The sequence below is a fragment of the Periplaneta americana genome, chromosome 12 (assembly GCF_040183065.1).
Source record: "Periplaneta americana isolate PAMFEO1 chromosome 12, P.americana_PAMFEO1_priV1, whole genome shotgun sequence".
Lineage (NCBI taxonomy): Eukaryota > Metazoa > Arthropoda > Insecta > Blattodea > Blattidae > Periplaneta > Periplaneta americana.
The window spans coordinates 159787759-159802573 of NC_091128.1; the positions used below are offsets into that span (position 1 = coordinate 159787759).

Below are 14815 nucleotides of genomic sequence, written 5' to 3' on the forward strand. Positions count from 1 at the left end.
ACAAAGTAGCATACTTTCATTAAGCTATACAAATTTGTGCAATTAATATCAAGTAGATTTCACCACCTCCCCCTCATTTCATCTCTAATTTACAATAATAAAAACAGACTGGGGTGAAGTCTAGTGATATAGGAAAGACTTGGGTCTGTGGATCCGTGGTCCTTATCAGGATGCTCGTCCGCGAAACGAGACCTGGCTCTATCAGGGGCTGAGGCAGGATGGCCCACCTATCAGGTCGGATTCACGAATGCCACCCGTCGGATTTGGGCAATTATCGGATATGTACAGGGTGAATCGCAAGTAATGTCATTCATTTTAAGGGGTTATTCTTCGAGATATTTCAAACAAAAACGTTTAATACACTTTTGCTCGTTCTCGCTTCCTTTTCGAGATGAAAATTGTTTTATATGAAACATTTCATAGCGTGTTTTGGGAAAGCCATTGATTTAATTCCTAATGTGTTCAGTCAATTTAAGAGAGCAGTGTATTATGACAATACATTATGTAACATTGTAAAATTCCTTTGCAGAACGAAAAGTTAGATTTGTTTGGACCAAATTTCTGCACATTTAAAGAACAAAATTAAATTCTTTCAATCATTTAATATCGTAATACACTGTTCTCTTAAACTGACTGAGCATTGGGAATTAAGGGGATCCTAAAGGAAATAGGGTGGATTGGAAAGAGAGAAGGCTCTTCAGTAATCCGAGTCGAAGACAGGATAGGAAAAGAAATGTCAGAAGAAAGTGAAATTGGGAGAGGAGTACGACAAGGATGCCCTTTATTACCTACCCTGTTCAACATCTACTTGGAGGATTTTGTAAAGAATTGCTTTCAGAACTTGGGAGGAGTGATAGTACGAGGAAGAAGAATAAAGTGTTTAGTGAATTACTGTATCCTGGTACTTTTTCCCCCCCAAAATTTTGACCCCGAATTTTTTTTTAACTAATCTGGAATTTAAGCTGTTGCAACAATGATGTTTCTAGATATAAAAAATAAAAAAATGTGATTCAATTAGAAAAAAAATATATTCAAATTTACAAATTCTAAGTATTTACTTTTTTAATTATTTTTATTTCTTCTTTGAAAGTATAAACTACATCCCAATATTATTCTAATTACAGTTTTTCTTGTGCTTATTGAAATAATGTGTCCCAAGTACGAAAACAGTATATTAATATCTGACTTAGACACAATGAAATTCATACAAACTTATAGACTATTGTTTATTGTTCTTAACACCCAGGTCTCCTGAAGTATACAAAATAACAACACAATCACAACAAAACAATAACGAAAAAAACACAGGCATACATTTTCCTCGTTGTGTTCACAATACATATGCATATATCTTAAAACAGATGTTAAGAAGACTCACATTATAGTATATTTTTCTTTTTGGGCCAGTATCAGTGACTTTTTGCAACAAATCTCACAGACAATTTGCTAAAGCACTGTGAATCACTCTGTCACATGAAATTTTATCCATAGTGCATTGCATAGGACAAGTGATAACGAACTAAACCCAGCCCATCCCAAGTGTATTTTGGTGATACGGACGGGCAAAAAAATAAGTTTGAAAGGTTTTTAAAATCAGTTTTCGCATTCAGCACATTAAAATAAGAAGAATCGCCATGTTTTAAGCTGGAGGGCAATTTTAGTTTTGGATAGAATTATTACAAAATCATTTCCAAGAAAGACATAAATCTGTTTTTCTTTTCCATGAAAACATTTGTTTGTTTGTTTTTTTTCTTTTTCATTGTTGGTAACTCTATAGCATCTATTAGATGCTTTATGTTTGTGCTAACAGATGGAGTTACTTGTCAACAATGTGACGCTGAAACGTGTGTTCAGGTTACTGCCCAGTGACAATCCTGATGTATTTTTATATTTGTGACGATCGGTTAATTAATATTAACCCGGCACACTCACAATCACACTCTCATTCATACAAATTTCCAGACTCTAGACACCCAGGGAATTATTCTTCTTCAAGAAAAATTCACCGAGAGCCGAGCCCGGGAATCGAACCCGGGACCTCCTGATCTGGAAGCCAGCATGCTGACCAACAGACCACGGAGGCAGTCAAAACATTTGTTACAATTAACAAAATTACAGAATCAAAATAAACTGATGGATAAGCACGCCATCACGAAATTCTTTGGTGAAAATGAAAATACATAAATATTTTATCTTGCTTATTCTGTACAGAATTAAGAATTTAAAGATTGGGCGATGTTGCAACACTGTAGACATACCAGTATGATATTGTCTGTTCAGTAACAAAGAGTCTCCAGTATCGCTCTTTGGACGATTGTGTAATGTTTTAACTTACATAGCAGCAGACCTGAATTTAATCCTGCATGACTTTTTTTTTAACCGAGATACAAATAGAATTAAAAATATCAAGATTACTGCAATAATTCTATTTTGGTTCAAATTTAAAATACAGGGTGTAACTAAAAAGTATGTCAAAACTTTGGAGAATCATTCTTCGGATCTAGAGGATGAATTATGTTATATAAACATAAGTTTGGAAATGCTTTATTTTCTTGTTAAAGGAAATGCTACTCTTTGTTCAAAATGGAGAAAAAATTTTTAAAAGAAAGAAGTAATGTTTCAGTGGAGAGAATTTCATCATTGAACATGACGTGGACATCCCAAAAACACAGAATAAGTTTAGAAACTGACTGTGATATGCTTGCTATCTTAGCCAACTCAACATGACCTTTCAGGAACTTCCTGAAAAATTGGGATCTAAAGAAGACCTGCTTAAAAAATTCACTGTTTTGAAAAAAAGAAAACAGTATTTCAGTCTGTAAATACAATAATTTTTTACATCATATAAAACCAAAATAAGTGCATGGCAATCTAACAGAAATGTTAAAAGCATTTCTTATAAATAAATATAAACTGTGAAAAAAAAAAAAATCTGGTAACCTTTTCATTCAAACACATATTTTATACAATTTTAAGTGTATACAAATGGACCTTAAAATAATTTATGCCTTTCCATCACAGCTCTGAACAATTATGCACAAAATCTGTAACAAATACATTGAATATATGAAAAATACATGCAAAGTTTGTTTACTGAGACATCATGTATTCTCAAAAATTTAAAAAAACTGTACCTTCACACATATTGCATAATAATTTAATTAAAACTATTCTAGCTTATGTCAGTATATATATAGTGCAGGCCCCAATGAACATTTACGTAAATCAAACTGGATAAAACTGAATGCAAGTCATTAATGCAAATATTTAATTTTCTACTTATACACTATATGTTTTTTTTTTTTAGGGCTAATAGTATATACTCAATCTCAGCAACAATGCAGTCTTACTGCTATGCCAGTCCTCATTATTTTTCATATTGTTTTTTGCCTTGTCTGTCAAAGGCCACTATAAGACTTTTATAGAGTTCTGTTTAGACAGAGTAGTGCATTTCTTTTCCCAGGTGGCATAATTACATTTCATAATTAAATGACAACCCATTACAAAACCCCACATCATTTTTACTGTAACCTAACACCATCTATACAAGGCAACACAGATGTTACACATGTAAATTTTCCTTTCATCACAACCATTTCGTAGAATAAACAGAATTTAGACACTATTATGACTAGAAATTACGAGAGAACATCTATAGGTAATAAAGTCAACCTTCATTTTTTTTTATTACATTTCCATAGTAACGCAAGCTTGTTTTCAAATTTAATATACCAGATTTTCTTAATGTCTTCAAAAGTTACTATTATAATTTATATTGTTGTTTACTGACTTTTTAAATCAATTTTTTGTATATTATTTGGCAGGTGAGTGGGAAAAGTGCGTTAACTCCAATTTTTCACAGCATCCTCTTACATTTAAAATCATTTTGATTCTTAAATTAAAACTGACTTTCAGATTTTTTAATAAAGGTTAACAACTCTAGCAAACATTATAAAAGGATCACGAAGTAAAAATACACAACCACATATTTTTTTTTTTGTATAAAAACTTATAAAAATAAAATTACATGCATATGCATAAATGTGTGAATGTTTGTGCTAGTGTGGGTAAATCTTATATTCTCTCATACATTTTTGTCAAAAATTGCACAAATAAATAAAACAATTTCATCATCAAAATCAGCTGTTATACTAAATGCATTGAGACCTGCAATTTTTAAGGGAAAGTTCATTTTAGATTTATCACTCTTGGAATGAAATTACAACAGAAAACCAGCAACTTCAGAAATATTTCATTCGACATTTTAAAAATAAATTTCAACATGGGCTTTCATAAAGTATTTGAGTCATACATAAACGAATTTCTTGAGAAAATACAATTATTTTCAGTTTAAATACATTACATTTTATGCATTAATTCACTTTTAAGCAAACTGGTTGATAAGAAACGTGATGTGTTATTTATATATCTCTCCAGATAGGCACATCTCTGAAACAGAGTATTCAACTACATTAGTAGTCATAGCCTATTCCACAGTACCTGGAACAAATTCTTCTTCTCACAGATCTTCTGCAATTAATCTACAAATCACTTATATAGGCGTTGTCTTCACTATGAGTTTATGCACGTTACATTTTTTTTCTCAAAAACTCCACAAATAAATAAAACAATTTCATTGTCAAAATCAGTTGTCATGCTAAATGCATTAAGAACCTGCGACTTTCAAGCACAAGTTCATTTCAGACTTTTCATTCTTGGAATTAAATTACAAACAGAAAACCAGAAACTTCTCATTTTATGGAAATCAGTAACATGTATTTCATTCAATTTTTTTCAAACAAATTTAAACATGAGCTTTCTTAAAATATTTATACCTAAATAAACTCGTTAAGAAAAATACAGGGCCTTTCATAAGTGACTGATCACTGGAATAATTGACTAATTTTTACGATTTTTGGCTGAGTTTTTTTTTATTTTAGTAGGTTATTTTACAACGCTTTATCAACATCTCAGGTTATTTAGCGACTGAATGAGATGAGGTGATAATTTCTTTTTTTTTATTTTATTGGGCTATTTTACGATGCTGTATCAATATCTAGGTTATTTAGCGTCTGAATGATATGAAGGTGATAATGCCGGTGAAATGAGTCCGGGGTCCAGCACCGAAAGTTACCCAGCATTTGCTCGTATTGGGTTGAGGGAAAACCCCGGAAAAAACCTCAACCAGATAAATTCCCCCGACCGGGATTCGAACCCGGGCCACCTGGTTTCGCAGCCAGACGCGCTGACCGTTACTCCACAGGTGTGGACTGAAGGTGCTAATGCCAGTGAAATGGGTCCAGGGTCCAGCACCGAAAGTTACCCAGCATTTGCTCATAATGGGTTGAGGCAAAAACCTCAACCAGGTAACTTGCCCCAAGTGGGAATCGAACTCGGGCCACCAGGTTTTGCGGTCAGATGCGCTAACCATTACACCACAGGTGTGGACCTTGGCTGTGTTTTAAATCTTCGCTAGTAAGAACCTTTCCCGGTGCCGTACACTCGGTTTGGTTATGTGTTTGCCCATCAGAAGTCGACTTAGTCACAAATGTATCCACCAGAAAGCGCTATTTCTATTCCATGCGTTTTTGCATTTGGTATAACAAATAAGCAGCATGTTGGTGGGGAGACGAAGTGTTTCCTAACGGTGGATTGGTCGCGCAGGTCCAATTGCTTGGCCGCCACGATCTCCAGACTTAACTTCCCTGGATTTCTTTTTATGGGGATTTGTTAAGGATCTTGTATGTTTGCAGATAAACCTCTCACCATCCCACAATTGATGGAAAGATTGTGCTCACAAACAGACGGGAATTCTTGAAATGCTCTCAACAGTCCACGAGGAATATGGTATGTCGCTTGCATTTGTGCATTCTTCGGAGCAGCAGATATGCTGAGAACTGTGAGCCATAATTAGTGTAAGTTCACTGCAGTTTATCGTAATTTGTGGTTTTGACACTAAATCTAAGTTTTAAATTTCATAGCTATAGTTTCATTCATCTCTCCATAGAAAAGTGGAGACTTCTGGTGGACAAATGCGTAACCAAATCGAGTATACAGCACTGAGAAAAGTTCTTACTAGCAGAGATGTACAACACTGCCAAAAATCATAAGAATTAGTCAATTTTTCGAGTGGTCAATTACTTATGAAAGACCCTGTACAATGATTTTCAGTTTAGATAAATTAAAGTTTAACCATTAATTCACTTTTAAGCAAGATGCTTGCTCATAAACATGATGTGTTATTTAAAACACAGTAGATACATCATTCCATGTACCAAGGCATATCTTCCAAAGCAAGAATTTGAACAAGTTATCAGTCATATTCCATAGTACCGGTACCTGGAATAAACTGGTAATGTTGATCATTCTGTTTTGAACTAGGTACTGATTTCTTCAATTGTATCACATTTTCCAAAAATGTTGCCGATATACTCTGTCGAATATCGGCATCTGAATCACCTGATTTAGGCATGAGATCTTCTGCAACCAATCTACAAATCTCTTTCTGACTATCGCTTATAACATCATCATCATCTTCAGCCTGAGCAATATCGTCTTCTACAAACATAGCATCTGAAGAGATCTCTGTCTTCACCACAACTTTCTTTGTAGCCACATCGCTACAGAATGTTATGTTTTCCGCATGCGTCACTCTTTTCATATTTCGACTTGGTATGGTCAATACTGGCCTTTCCGATGAGTTATCCCATGTGCTAACTTCCTCCAACAGCTGCATAATATTTGTATCTGCCATCCCAGGTGGCAGGACACAGGCCTCTATTTGCTTTGGCTTCAGGTACTTAATGAAGTCTTCAAGCTCCCTTAATGAACAGTGACAGGAATAGCAGATTCTGATAAGCTCCTGACCATTTGCTTTCAGCACTGCAGACTCCTGCAAAGAAAATACTACAATCTAATCTGTGCAGTTGACAAAATCTATAATAATTATTTTACATACCTATAGGGCTTACATTTCACAACTTCCCAGTCTAAATAACTATTTATTTCAATTAAATTTAATTTAAACAAAACAACACATCAATTTAGATACTGAGGGGAAAGTTTAAAACTAGTGTTTTTTATTTATTTTAGTAGGTTATTTTACGACGCTTTATCAACAGCTCAGGTTATTTAGCGTCTGAATGAGATGAAGGTGATAATGCCGGTGAAATGAGTCCGGGGTCCAGCACCGAAAGTTACCCAGCATTTGCTCATATTGGCTTGAGGGAAAACCCCGGAAAAAACTTCAACCAGGTAACTTGCGAATTGAACCCGGGCCATCTGGTTTTGCGGCCAGACGCGCTGACCATTACTCCACAGGTGTGGAGTAAAAACTAGTGTTAATTGCATTTTAGGTTTCACCACTTTTAAAATTTCAAATGGCACCCCTATATTATGATACTTCAAGAAATGGATTCGGAACACCTCAAAATCTGTGCTTCAGTGGCTGACCATGATAATATCTTTGAAAAATATTGGAGTGCAGGAGGTCAAATGACTTTATTGTCAAACGCCTGGCATTAGAAAACAACATATTATGATACTTAAATCATCTGAAAGAGAATTCAATTGTTTATACATCTCATTCATTTGTTCTCACATCTTTTGTTTTTTTTTTTAACATCGCCTAGCAACCTGGAGTTTGTTGTCAATTGGTTGTGGGATGAAAATACAGTTTATTTTTGGTTATTTCCTAAATTTAATTAATAAAATTTATTAAATTAAATGTTCAAAATGTGCTCCATGGTTGGCTAGACATTAATGCAGCCTATTTCAGAACTCTTCTACCTTTTGAAGTAACAAAAGCTAACCTAATTACATAAAATTTTAAACAATTGAATTTTCTTCTACAAAAGTTTTCATAATTCACTGAACAATATGAGATTAAATTAACAAGTTTAGTCTTAGCAACGAGACATGAAAAAACAGCTGTGAGGTACTTATTTTATAGCAAGAACATCAAATTTATGCATCCGAAACGAAGTAAATACTTCTGATCCGACCTTTAGGTATAGTTAAAGCAAAAGATAGTAGCCAAAGCATTCAATATCTGTGACTTACCAGAGAGCCATTATAAATGCCTGATTTAAAAGTCATAGCACACGGCCTAATAAAACGAACGTTGCACCATTTACCAATGCATGGCATCCATAATTTATCACCATCTTTACGATATGTGGGTTTCTAGAAGAGAAAAGCAAATAATCACAAGTTGTATGACATCACAAGCTACAACAATAGTGAAACCACATTGGATACAAATATAAAGTGTGATCACTTGGGCACCAATGTGTTCCACTACAGAGTGGCATTAGTTTCATGTAGTGATCAGGTAGTATTATCCAATACATCAGTTCAGTAATGTACGTTACATTGTGCATGACCAAGTGAACCAAATAATGAGACAATGTTAAACTAATAATGTAAACAATAATTTCTTCTGCAAATACTGAAAAGACATTTATATTCCAAAATGGAAGAAGAATTGGAAGAAGAGCAGTTTGGCTCCAGAGAATAAAAAAATATGAAAGATGCAATTAGACTGCAACAAACAATCAGTGAAAGATACCTAGAGAAAAATAAAGAAGTGTATGTAGTATTTGTGGACTTGAAAAAGGCTTTTAACAGAGTGGATTGGAATAAACTGATGGGGATCCTGAAGAAATTTGGCGTGGATTAGAAAGAAAGAAGGCTATTCAGTAATCTTTATATGAAAAGAATCAAAGTCAGGATAGGAGAAGAAATGTCAAGGAAGTGGAATAGGGAGAGGAGTACGTCAAGGATGTCCTTTATCACCTACCCTGTTCAACATCTACTTTGAGGATTTAGTGAAGAACTTTTTTCAGAACATGGGAGGAGTGATAGTAGGAGGAAGAAGAATAAAGTGTATAAGATTTGCTGATGATATGGCGTTGTTAGCAGAAGAGACGATACTAAGGGATATGCTACTGGAGCTAAATGACAGCTGTGAGCAGTATGGGATGAAGATAAATTCAAACAAGACGAAGACCATGGTCATAGGAAGAAAAATAAAGAAGGTAAACGTGCGAATTCTAAATGAGGCAGTAGAGCAAGTGGACAGCTTCAAATACTTGGGGTGTACTATAAGCAGTAACATGAGCTGCTGCCAGGAAGTCAAAAGGAGGATAGCAATGGCCAAGGAAGCTTTTAATAGAAAAAGGAGCATTTTCTGGAAAAAGAACTAAGGAAGAGACAGGTGAAGAGCTTTGTATGGAGTGTTACATTGTATGGGGCAGAAACATGGACATTACGACGAAGTGAAGAGAAGCGACTAGAAGCATTTGAAATGTGGATATGGAGAAGAATAGAGCATGTGAAGTGGACAGACAGAATATGAAATGAAGCTGTGTTGGAGAGAGTGGGTGAAGAAAGAATGATGCTGAAACTGATCAGGAAGGGAAAAAGGAATTGGCTGGGTCACTGGCTGAGAAGAAACTGCCTACTGAAGGATGCACTGAAAGGAATGGTGAACGGGAGAAAAGTTCGGGACAAAAGAACATATCAGATGATAGACAACATTAAGATGTATGGATCGTAAGCAGAGAACTAAGAGGAAGGCAGAAAAGAGGGAAGATTGGAGAATGCTGGGTTTGAAATGAAAGATCTGCCCTTGGGCAGAAAATTATGAGTGAAATGAACACACACATAATAGCGGGTACTTGACTGTTATAATATAACAACTATTAAGGCCCATTCATAATGAAAATTAAACATAACCGTAACATAAACACAGAAGTTTGCGCCCAGGCTACCAAATGGGATCATTCACAATGATTCACATAAGCATTGACATAAACATTACCGTAAGACGTTAACATGAAAGTTTGCAAACTCCAAACTTTCATGCTTATGCTTACGTGATTTGCAAACAGAACACAATCGTGGAGCGCAGAAGTATACGACAGAATATGAGGTTATGGTTACCAAGTATGTTTGCGGTTATGTTTATGTTCCCATCGTGAATGATGGTATGACTTCTTGATTTTACCGTAACGTTTATATTCTTAAGTTAACGCTTACGTTATGTTTAATTTTCATTGCGAATGAGCCTTTACAGCTGAAAGAAGTCAAAACTTACAGAATTCTTTCTTGTGTTAGATGGAATGACTTTATTAACATTCATGGCTAAAATATTTCTTTTTTTTTAATTATACCATTTTTAATGCAATTCTGAAACCTACTGAAGAGGGGGGGGGGGGGGGGGACATTCCACACACCACTTCTTCCATTAATACTCACAAGTGGTTCACAACAATGTATCCGGGTGCTGAAAGAGTCGAATGTCACAGCTTCTCGAATTTCTGCTACGTTCTTGTAAATGTCATAAGCTGTTTCTTTGACATGCACTTTGCTCCCCAGCCTCTTTGCCACTGCAATGAACAAAGCTTCCGACCCATATTTAGCTGAAACACAAAATACAACACATTAGTACAGCAAGAGTTATGTTTACTGTACATTTCCTAGAATTCGGCTGCTTGTCTATGCGGATGACGTGAATACGTTAGGAGAAAATCCACAAACTATTAGGGAAAACATGGGAATTTTACTGGAAGCAAGTAAAGAGATGGGTTTGGAAGTAAATCCCGTAAGACAAAGTACATGATTATGTGACGAGAATATTGTACGAAATGGAAATATAAAAATTGGAAATTTATCATTTGAAGAGGTGGAAAAATTCAAATACCTGGGAGCAACAGTAACAGATATAAATGATACTCGAGAGGAAATTAAACACAGAATAAGTTAAATATGGGAAATGCCTGGTATTATTCAGTTGAGAAGCTTTTATCATCCATTCTGTTGTCAAAAAATCTGAAAGTTAGAATTTATAAAACAGTTATATTACCGGTTGTTCTTTATGGTTGTGAAACTTGCACTCACACTTTGAGAGAGGAACATAGGTTAAGGGTGTTTGAGAATAAGGTGCTTAGGAAACTATTTGGGACTAAGAGGGATGAAGTTACAGGAGAATGGAGAAAGTTACACAACGCAGAGCTGCACGCATTGTATTCTTCACCTGACATAATTACGAACATAAAATCCAGACGTTTGAGATGGGCAGGGCATGTAGCACGTATGGGCGAATCCAGAAATGTATATAGAGTGTTAGTTGGGAGGTCGGAGGGAAAAAGACCTTTGGGGAGGCCGAGACGTAGATGGGAAGATAATATTAAAATGGATTTGAGAGAGGTGGGATATGATGGTAGAGACTGGATTAATCTTGCACAGGATAGGGACCGATGGCGGGCTTATGTGAGGGCGGCAATGAACCTCCGGGTTCCTTAAAAACCAGTAAGTAAGTAAGTACATTTCCTAGAATTCTTTTCTGACAATGACCATTCTCGTAGAAGTTCGCAGCTGCCCATGCTTGCCTCCAACAGTGAAGTGAGTCTTACCAGGTGTCTGAATGTAGACATGGTTATCATCACTATCATCAAGCCACGATGTGATGTGATAACACATTATGTCGAAACTGTCAATCCTCGATGGGAACTCCTTATACTGGTAGCTCAGGAAAGTGGTGTCCAGGTACAGTTTGTCAATTGTCTTCACAGTTCCATCCAAGTAGTGCAACTGACGAAACTTGGGTGTATCTCCCTTGCTAAGTCGGAAATCTCCAGTATAGAGAATTCGCCCAACCCGCCCCTCAAACAGGAACCTGCCAACATATTGGATTACAGCACACGAAACATGACTCCATACAAGAATAATTTGTAAATATAATAGAGTGAAAATTCTCTCAATGAACCAATCGCGCAAATGCCTATTGTCGACCCTAAATTACCACCACACTCAATATAATCAATAAATAGCATTGTCACCAATTTGATCTTAAAATCGTCCAGTTACGTGGTTAGGAGTTGTGCTAGGTAATTCTGGAGAACGATCACTCCACGATCTCTAACTTTTATTTTCACAAACGATGATTTTATGCTCCATTTTCGAAAGGCAACAAAAAAAATTTCGAAAAAACATAATTTCGACTGTAATCTAACATAACTTATCACAACCTAAACTAACCTAACCTTACTAACCCAAGCTAAACTAAGCTAACCTTAGCTAACTTGATAATGTTATGTTAGCTTAGATTAGGTTAGTTTTGCTTGGGTTAGTTAGAGTTAGTTAAAGTTAGGTTATGTTAGTTTAGGTTGTGATAGGTTATGTAAGGTTACAGTCGAAATTAAGCGTTTCTGAAATTTTTTTCTATTACCTTCCGAAAATAAACATAAAATCGTCGATTCTGAAAAAGAGAAAAAAGTTAAAAAATCGTGACATCAGTTTTTGTATCATATAAGCCGCCTGGATTGGAACCAGTGAGTGACAGCCATGTGCACCTCTCTGTCGATCCTATGGTATGACAAATGTCTCAATTCCAGTCGGGGAATATGTTGAAAAACAGCTTAACAGTTGTAGTATCTGTCCCAATAAATTTTTCCAATGAAATTTTGCTTTCTTTCTGCAAACGGCTTCAGAGAAACTTATTTTTTTACGACCCTTGTAATTCCACTCCAGTGGCCAAAATTTGTACAAGCAATTGTTTTGACATTATTTCATTTTCATTTAGTGTTCTGCCCAAGGGCAGGTATTTTACTGCAAACCCAGCTTTCTCCAAATTAACATGGTGGAAGAAAAAAATAACTTTTTTATCTGCCACCATGAGAATGTTTGCTTGTAAGTCTTCATTTTGAGGAAAAGCAGAATATTTGAAGTTCACATTCTACAAAGGAAGGCATTTAGGCGTTCTGCCAGACTCACGAAAAACAGAAAAACAAACATCCCCAAAGCAGAACTGTCATGCCACAAGGACGTCTGATTAGTTTACATTAGAAGCATGAAAAAAGAAATACTTACATAACAGCACCAGGACAATGACCAGTTGGTATCAGAGTAACTGTGACATCATCTACGAAACCATCACGATCTGGTATTGGAACGATGTTCGAAGCCCCAAGTGGCAAATCTTTTATTTTATGCAAAACTTCAGAAAACGTATTTTCTGCAGACAAAATAAGTCTCGTAATCTCACTGCAGTACAAATAAATATCATTTGAAATGCCAAGGCGCTTTAAAAACGCCTCTGACCTCAGACCTCCCATGTGATCTGCAAAACGAATGAAAGAAATATATAGCTCAATGTACTACTACTTCATATTGCAGAGAATTACAGTAAATCGTTAGTAAACAGAAAGAGTGAGGTTAGGTGATGTTACAAAAATAGTTGCATTCACTTCAACACAGACCTATAATAAAGAAATCAAGCGTTAATAAAACTTTTCAAAACACAAACTCATACCGTAATAACTTCATTGCACAATATATTTTATTATACATACCGGAATGACAATGAGATAAAAAGTACACCGTAGATTGTAAATTACTGTATTGGAAACAGTCTATCGAAACACTTCCCAATTCCTTGACACGTCCCTCGAAACATGACATTATTTTTTACTTCGTCGCTAAATATACAAATATATTATTTATTAATAAATACGATCTCTTACTGTAACACCTCCAGCAGAGAACATTTGCTACAAACTCTTTTTCCCTCTCTTTCCTGGTACCTCAGAGCTACAAACCTTACGCAAATTGAACGAGAAAATTAAGATTTCTATAGGATAGAGCCAACTATAAAAATATTTATACAGATGCTATCTATTGTATATATTTTAATATAAAAAATATATAACAAATATAGTTCATCCCATAAATATATTTTCCTTCACAATAAATTGACAATATTGTCAACCCTGACTCCAGCTGTTGAGATGCAAAACATTTTCTTTCTCTGTCTTACCAGAGGGTGGGGACATCTGCCAGGCCAAGAGGGCTATTTTTTATATCTTTTTTTTTATTTTTTTATTGTATTCCATAGATCTTATCACATTAGCACTGAAGCTTTAAGATGTGAAACAAGTCCAAATGTTGCAAGGTTACAATTTTTTGGCGAGTTGAAGTGAGATGGATATTATAAAAGCCCTCTTGTTGCAGGCTGTCCACCCTTCTTTCCCTCCCCTCTTATACCTCAAAAAATTCAACAAAAACAATAAAAGTAATTCCAACTAAATTTACTCATTACTTCAATTAATTGTTGCTATATTATTTAGCTGTTAACTTTCTTATATCTTTACATTCCAGTACAACTACAATATTCATGATAAAATTTGTTAATTTTCGCTTAAATTTGTTTTTGTCTTGCTTTTCAATACCGGTATGGGTAGTATGCAGTGTAAAATGAATCGTACGCTAAACAGAATTTGATATATACGATTATAAACACTTACCTTACTAATAATTTGAACCAAAAAAATTTAAATTGCGTGTGACACAAGGGAGGATTTGTTTTTGCAATAAGGCAATGCATAAAAAATACAGTACCGATAGTTCACTCTCCACAACTTGCCAGTGATGATGATTACGAATCAGAAAATTCGGCTCCTCCCATCATCTCTTCGGACCCCTTAGCTTAGGAGCGGAAAGAGGCTTATCCTCTCGAATCCTGCCTGAGACATTTGTTGTTTTATTTTTAGTTCAATATAATAATTCTACACTTCAAAAAAAAAAAAAAAAAAAAGTCACTGACATTAAGAAAAATGCAGAAAAAATTCTGTAGGTTACAGTAAGGGCACAAATGCAGGTATATTATATTATACTTCGGGTCTGAACAGACATACAAAGCAAGCTGCTATGGAACAATAGACATCATAGAGTGAAGACAAGTATTGCAGAAGTCCTAAAACACCTTCGTTGGGAGGTTCTTTGCATTTTGGCTGCAGATTCCAACAGGTGTGTG

General features: G+C 35.3%; 1 protein-coding gene across 1 annotated transcript; it reads right to left on the reverse strand.

Annotated features, from left to right (window-relative positions):
- Nucleotides 1-5723: 5723 nt before the first annotated feature.
- LOC138711057 (protein artemis-like) lies at nucleotides 5724-13575 on the reverse strand. Its single transcript, XM_069842365.1, has 6 exons — nucleotides 13356-13575; nucleotides 12874-13123; nucleotides 11418-11680; nucleotides 10261-10424; nucleotides 8062-8184; nucleotides 5724-6892 (listed from the first exon to the last, which is right to left on the reverse strand). The coding sequence occupies exons 1-6, from the start codon at nucleotides 13462-13464 to the stop codon at nucleotides 6314-6316; spliced, it is 1488 nt and encodes a 495-aa protein (XP_069698466.1). The 5' UTR covers nucleotides 13465-13575; the 3' UTR covers nucleotides 5724-6313.
- Between the last annotated feature and the right edge of the window lie 1240 nt (nucleotides 13576-14815).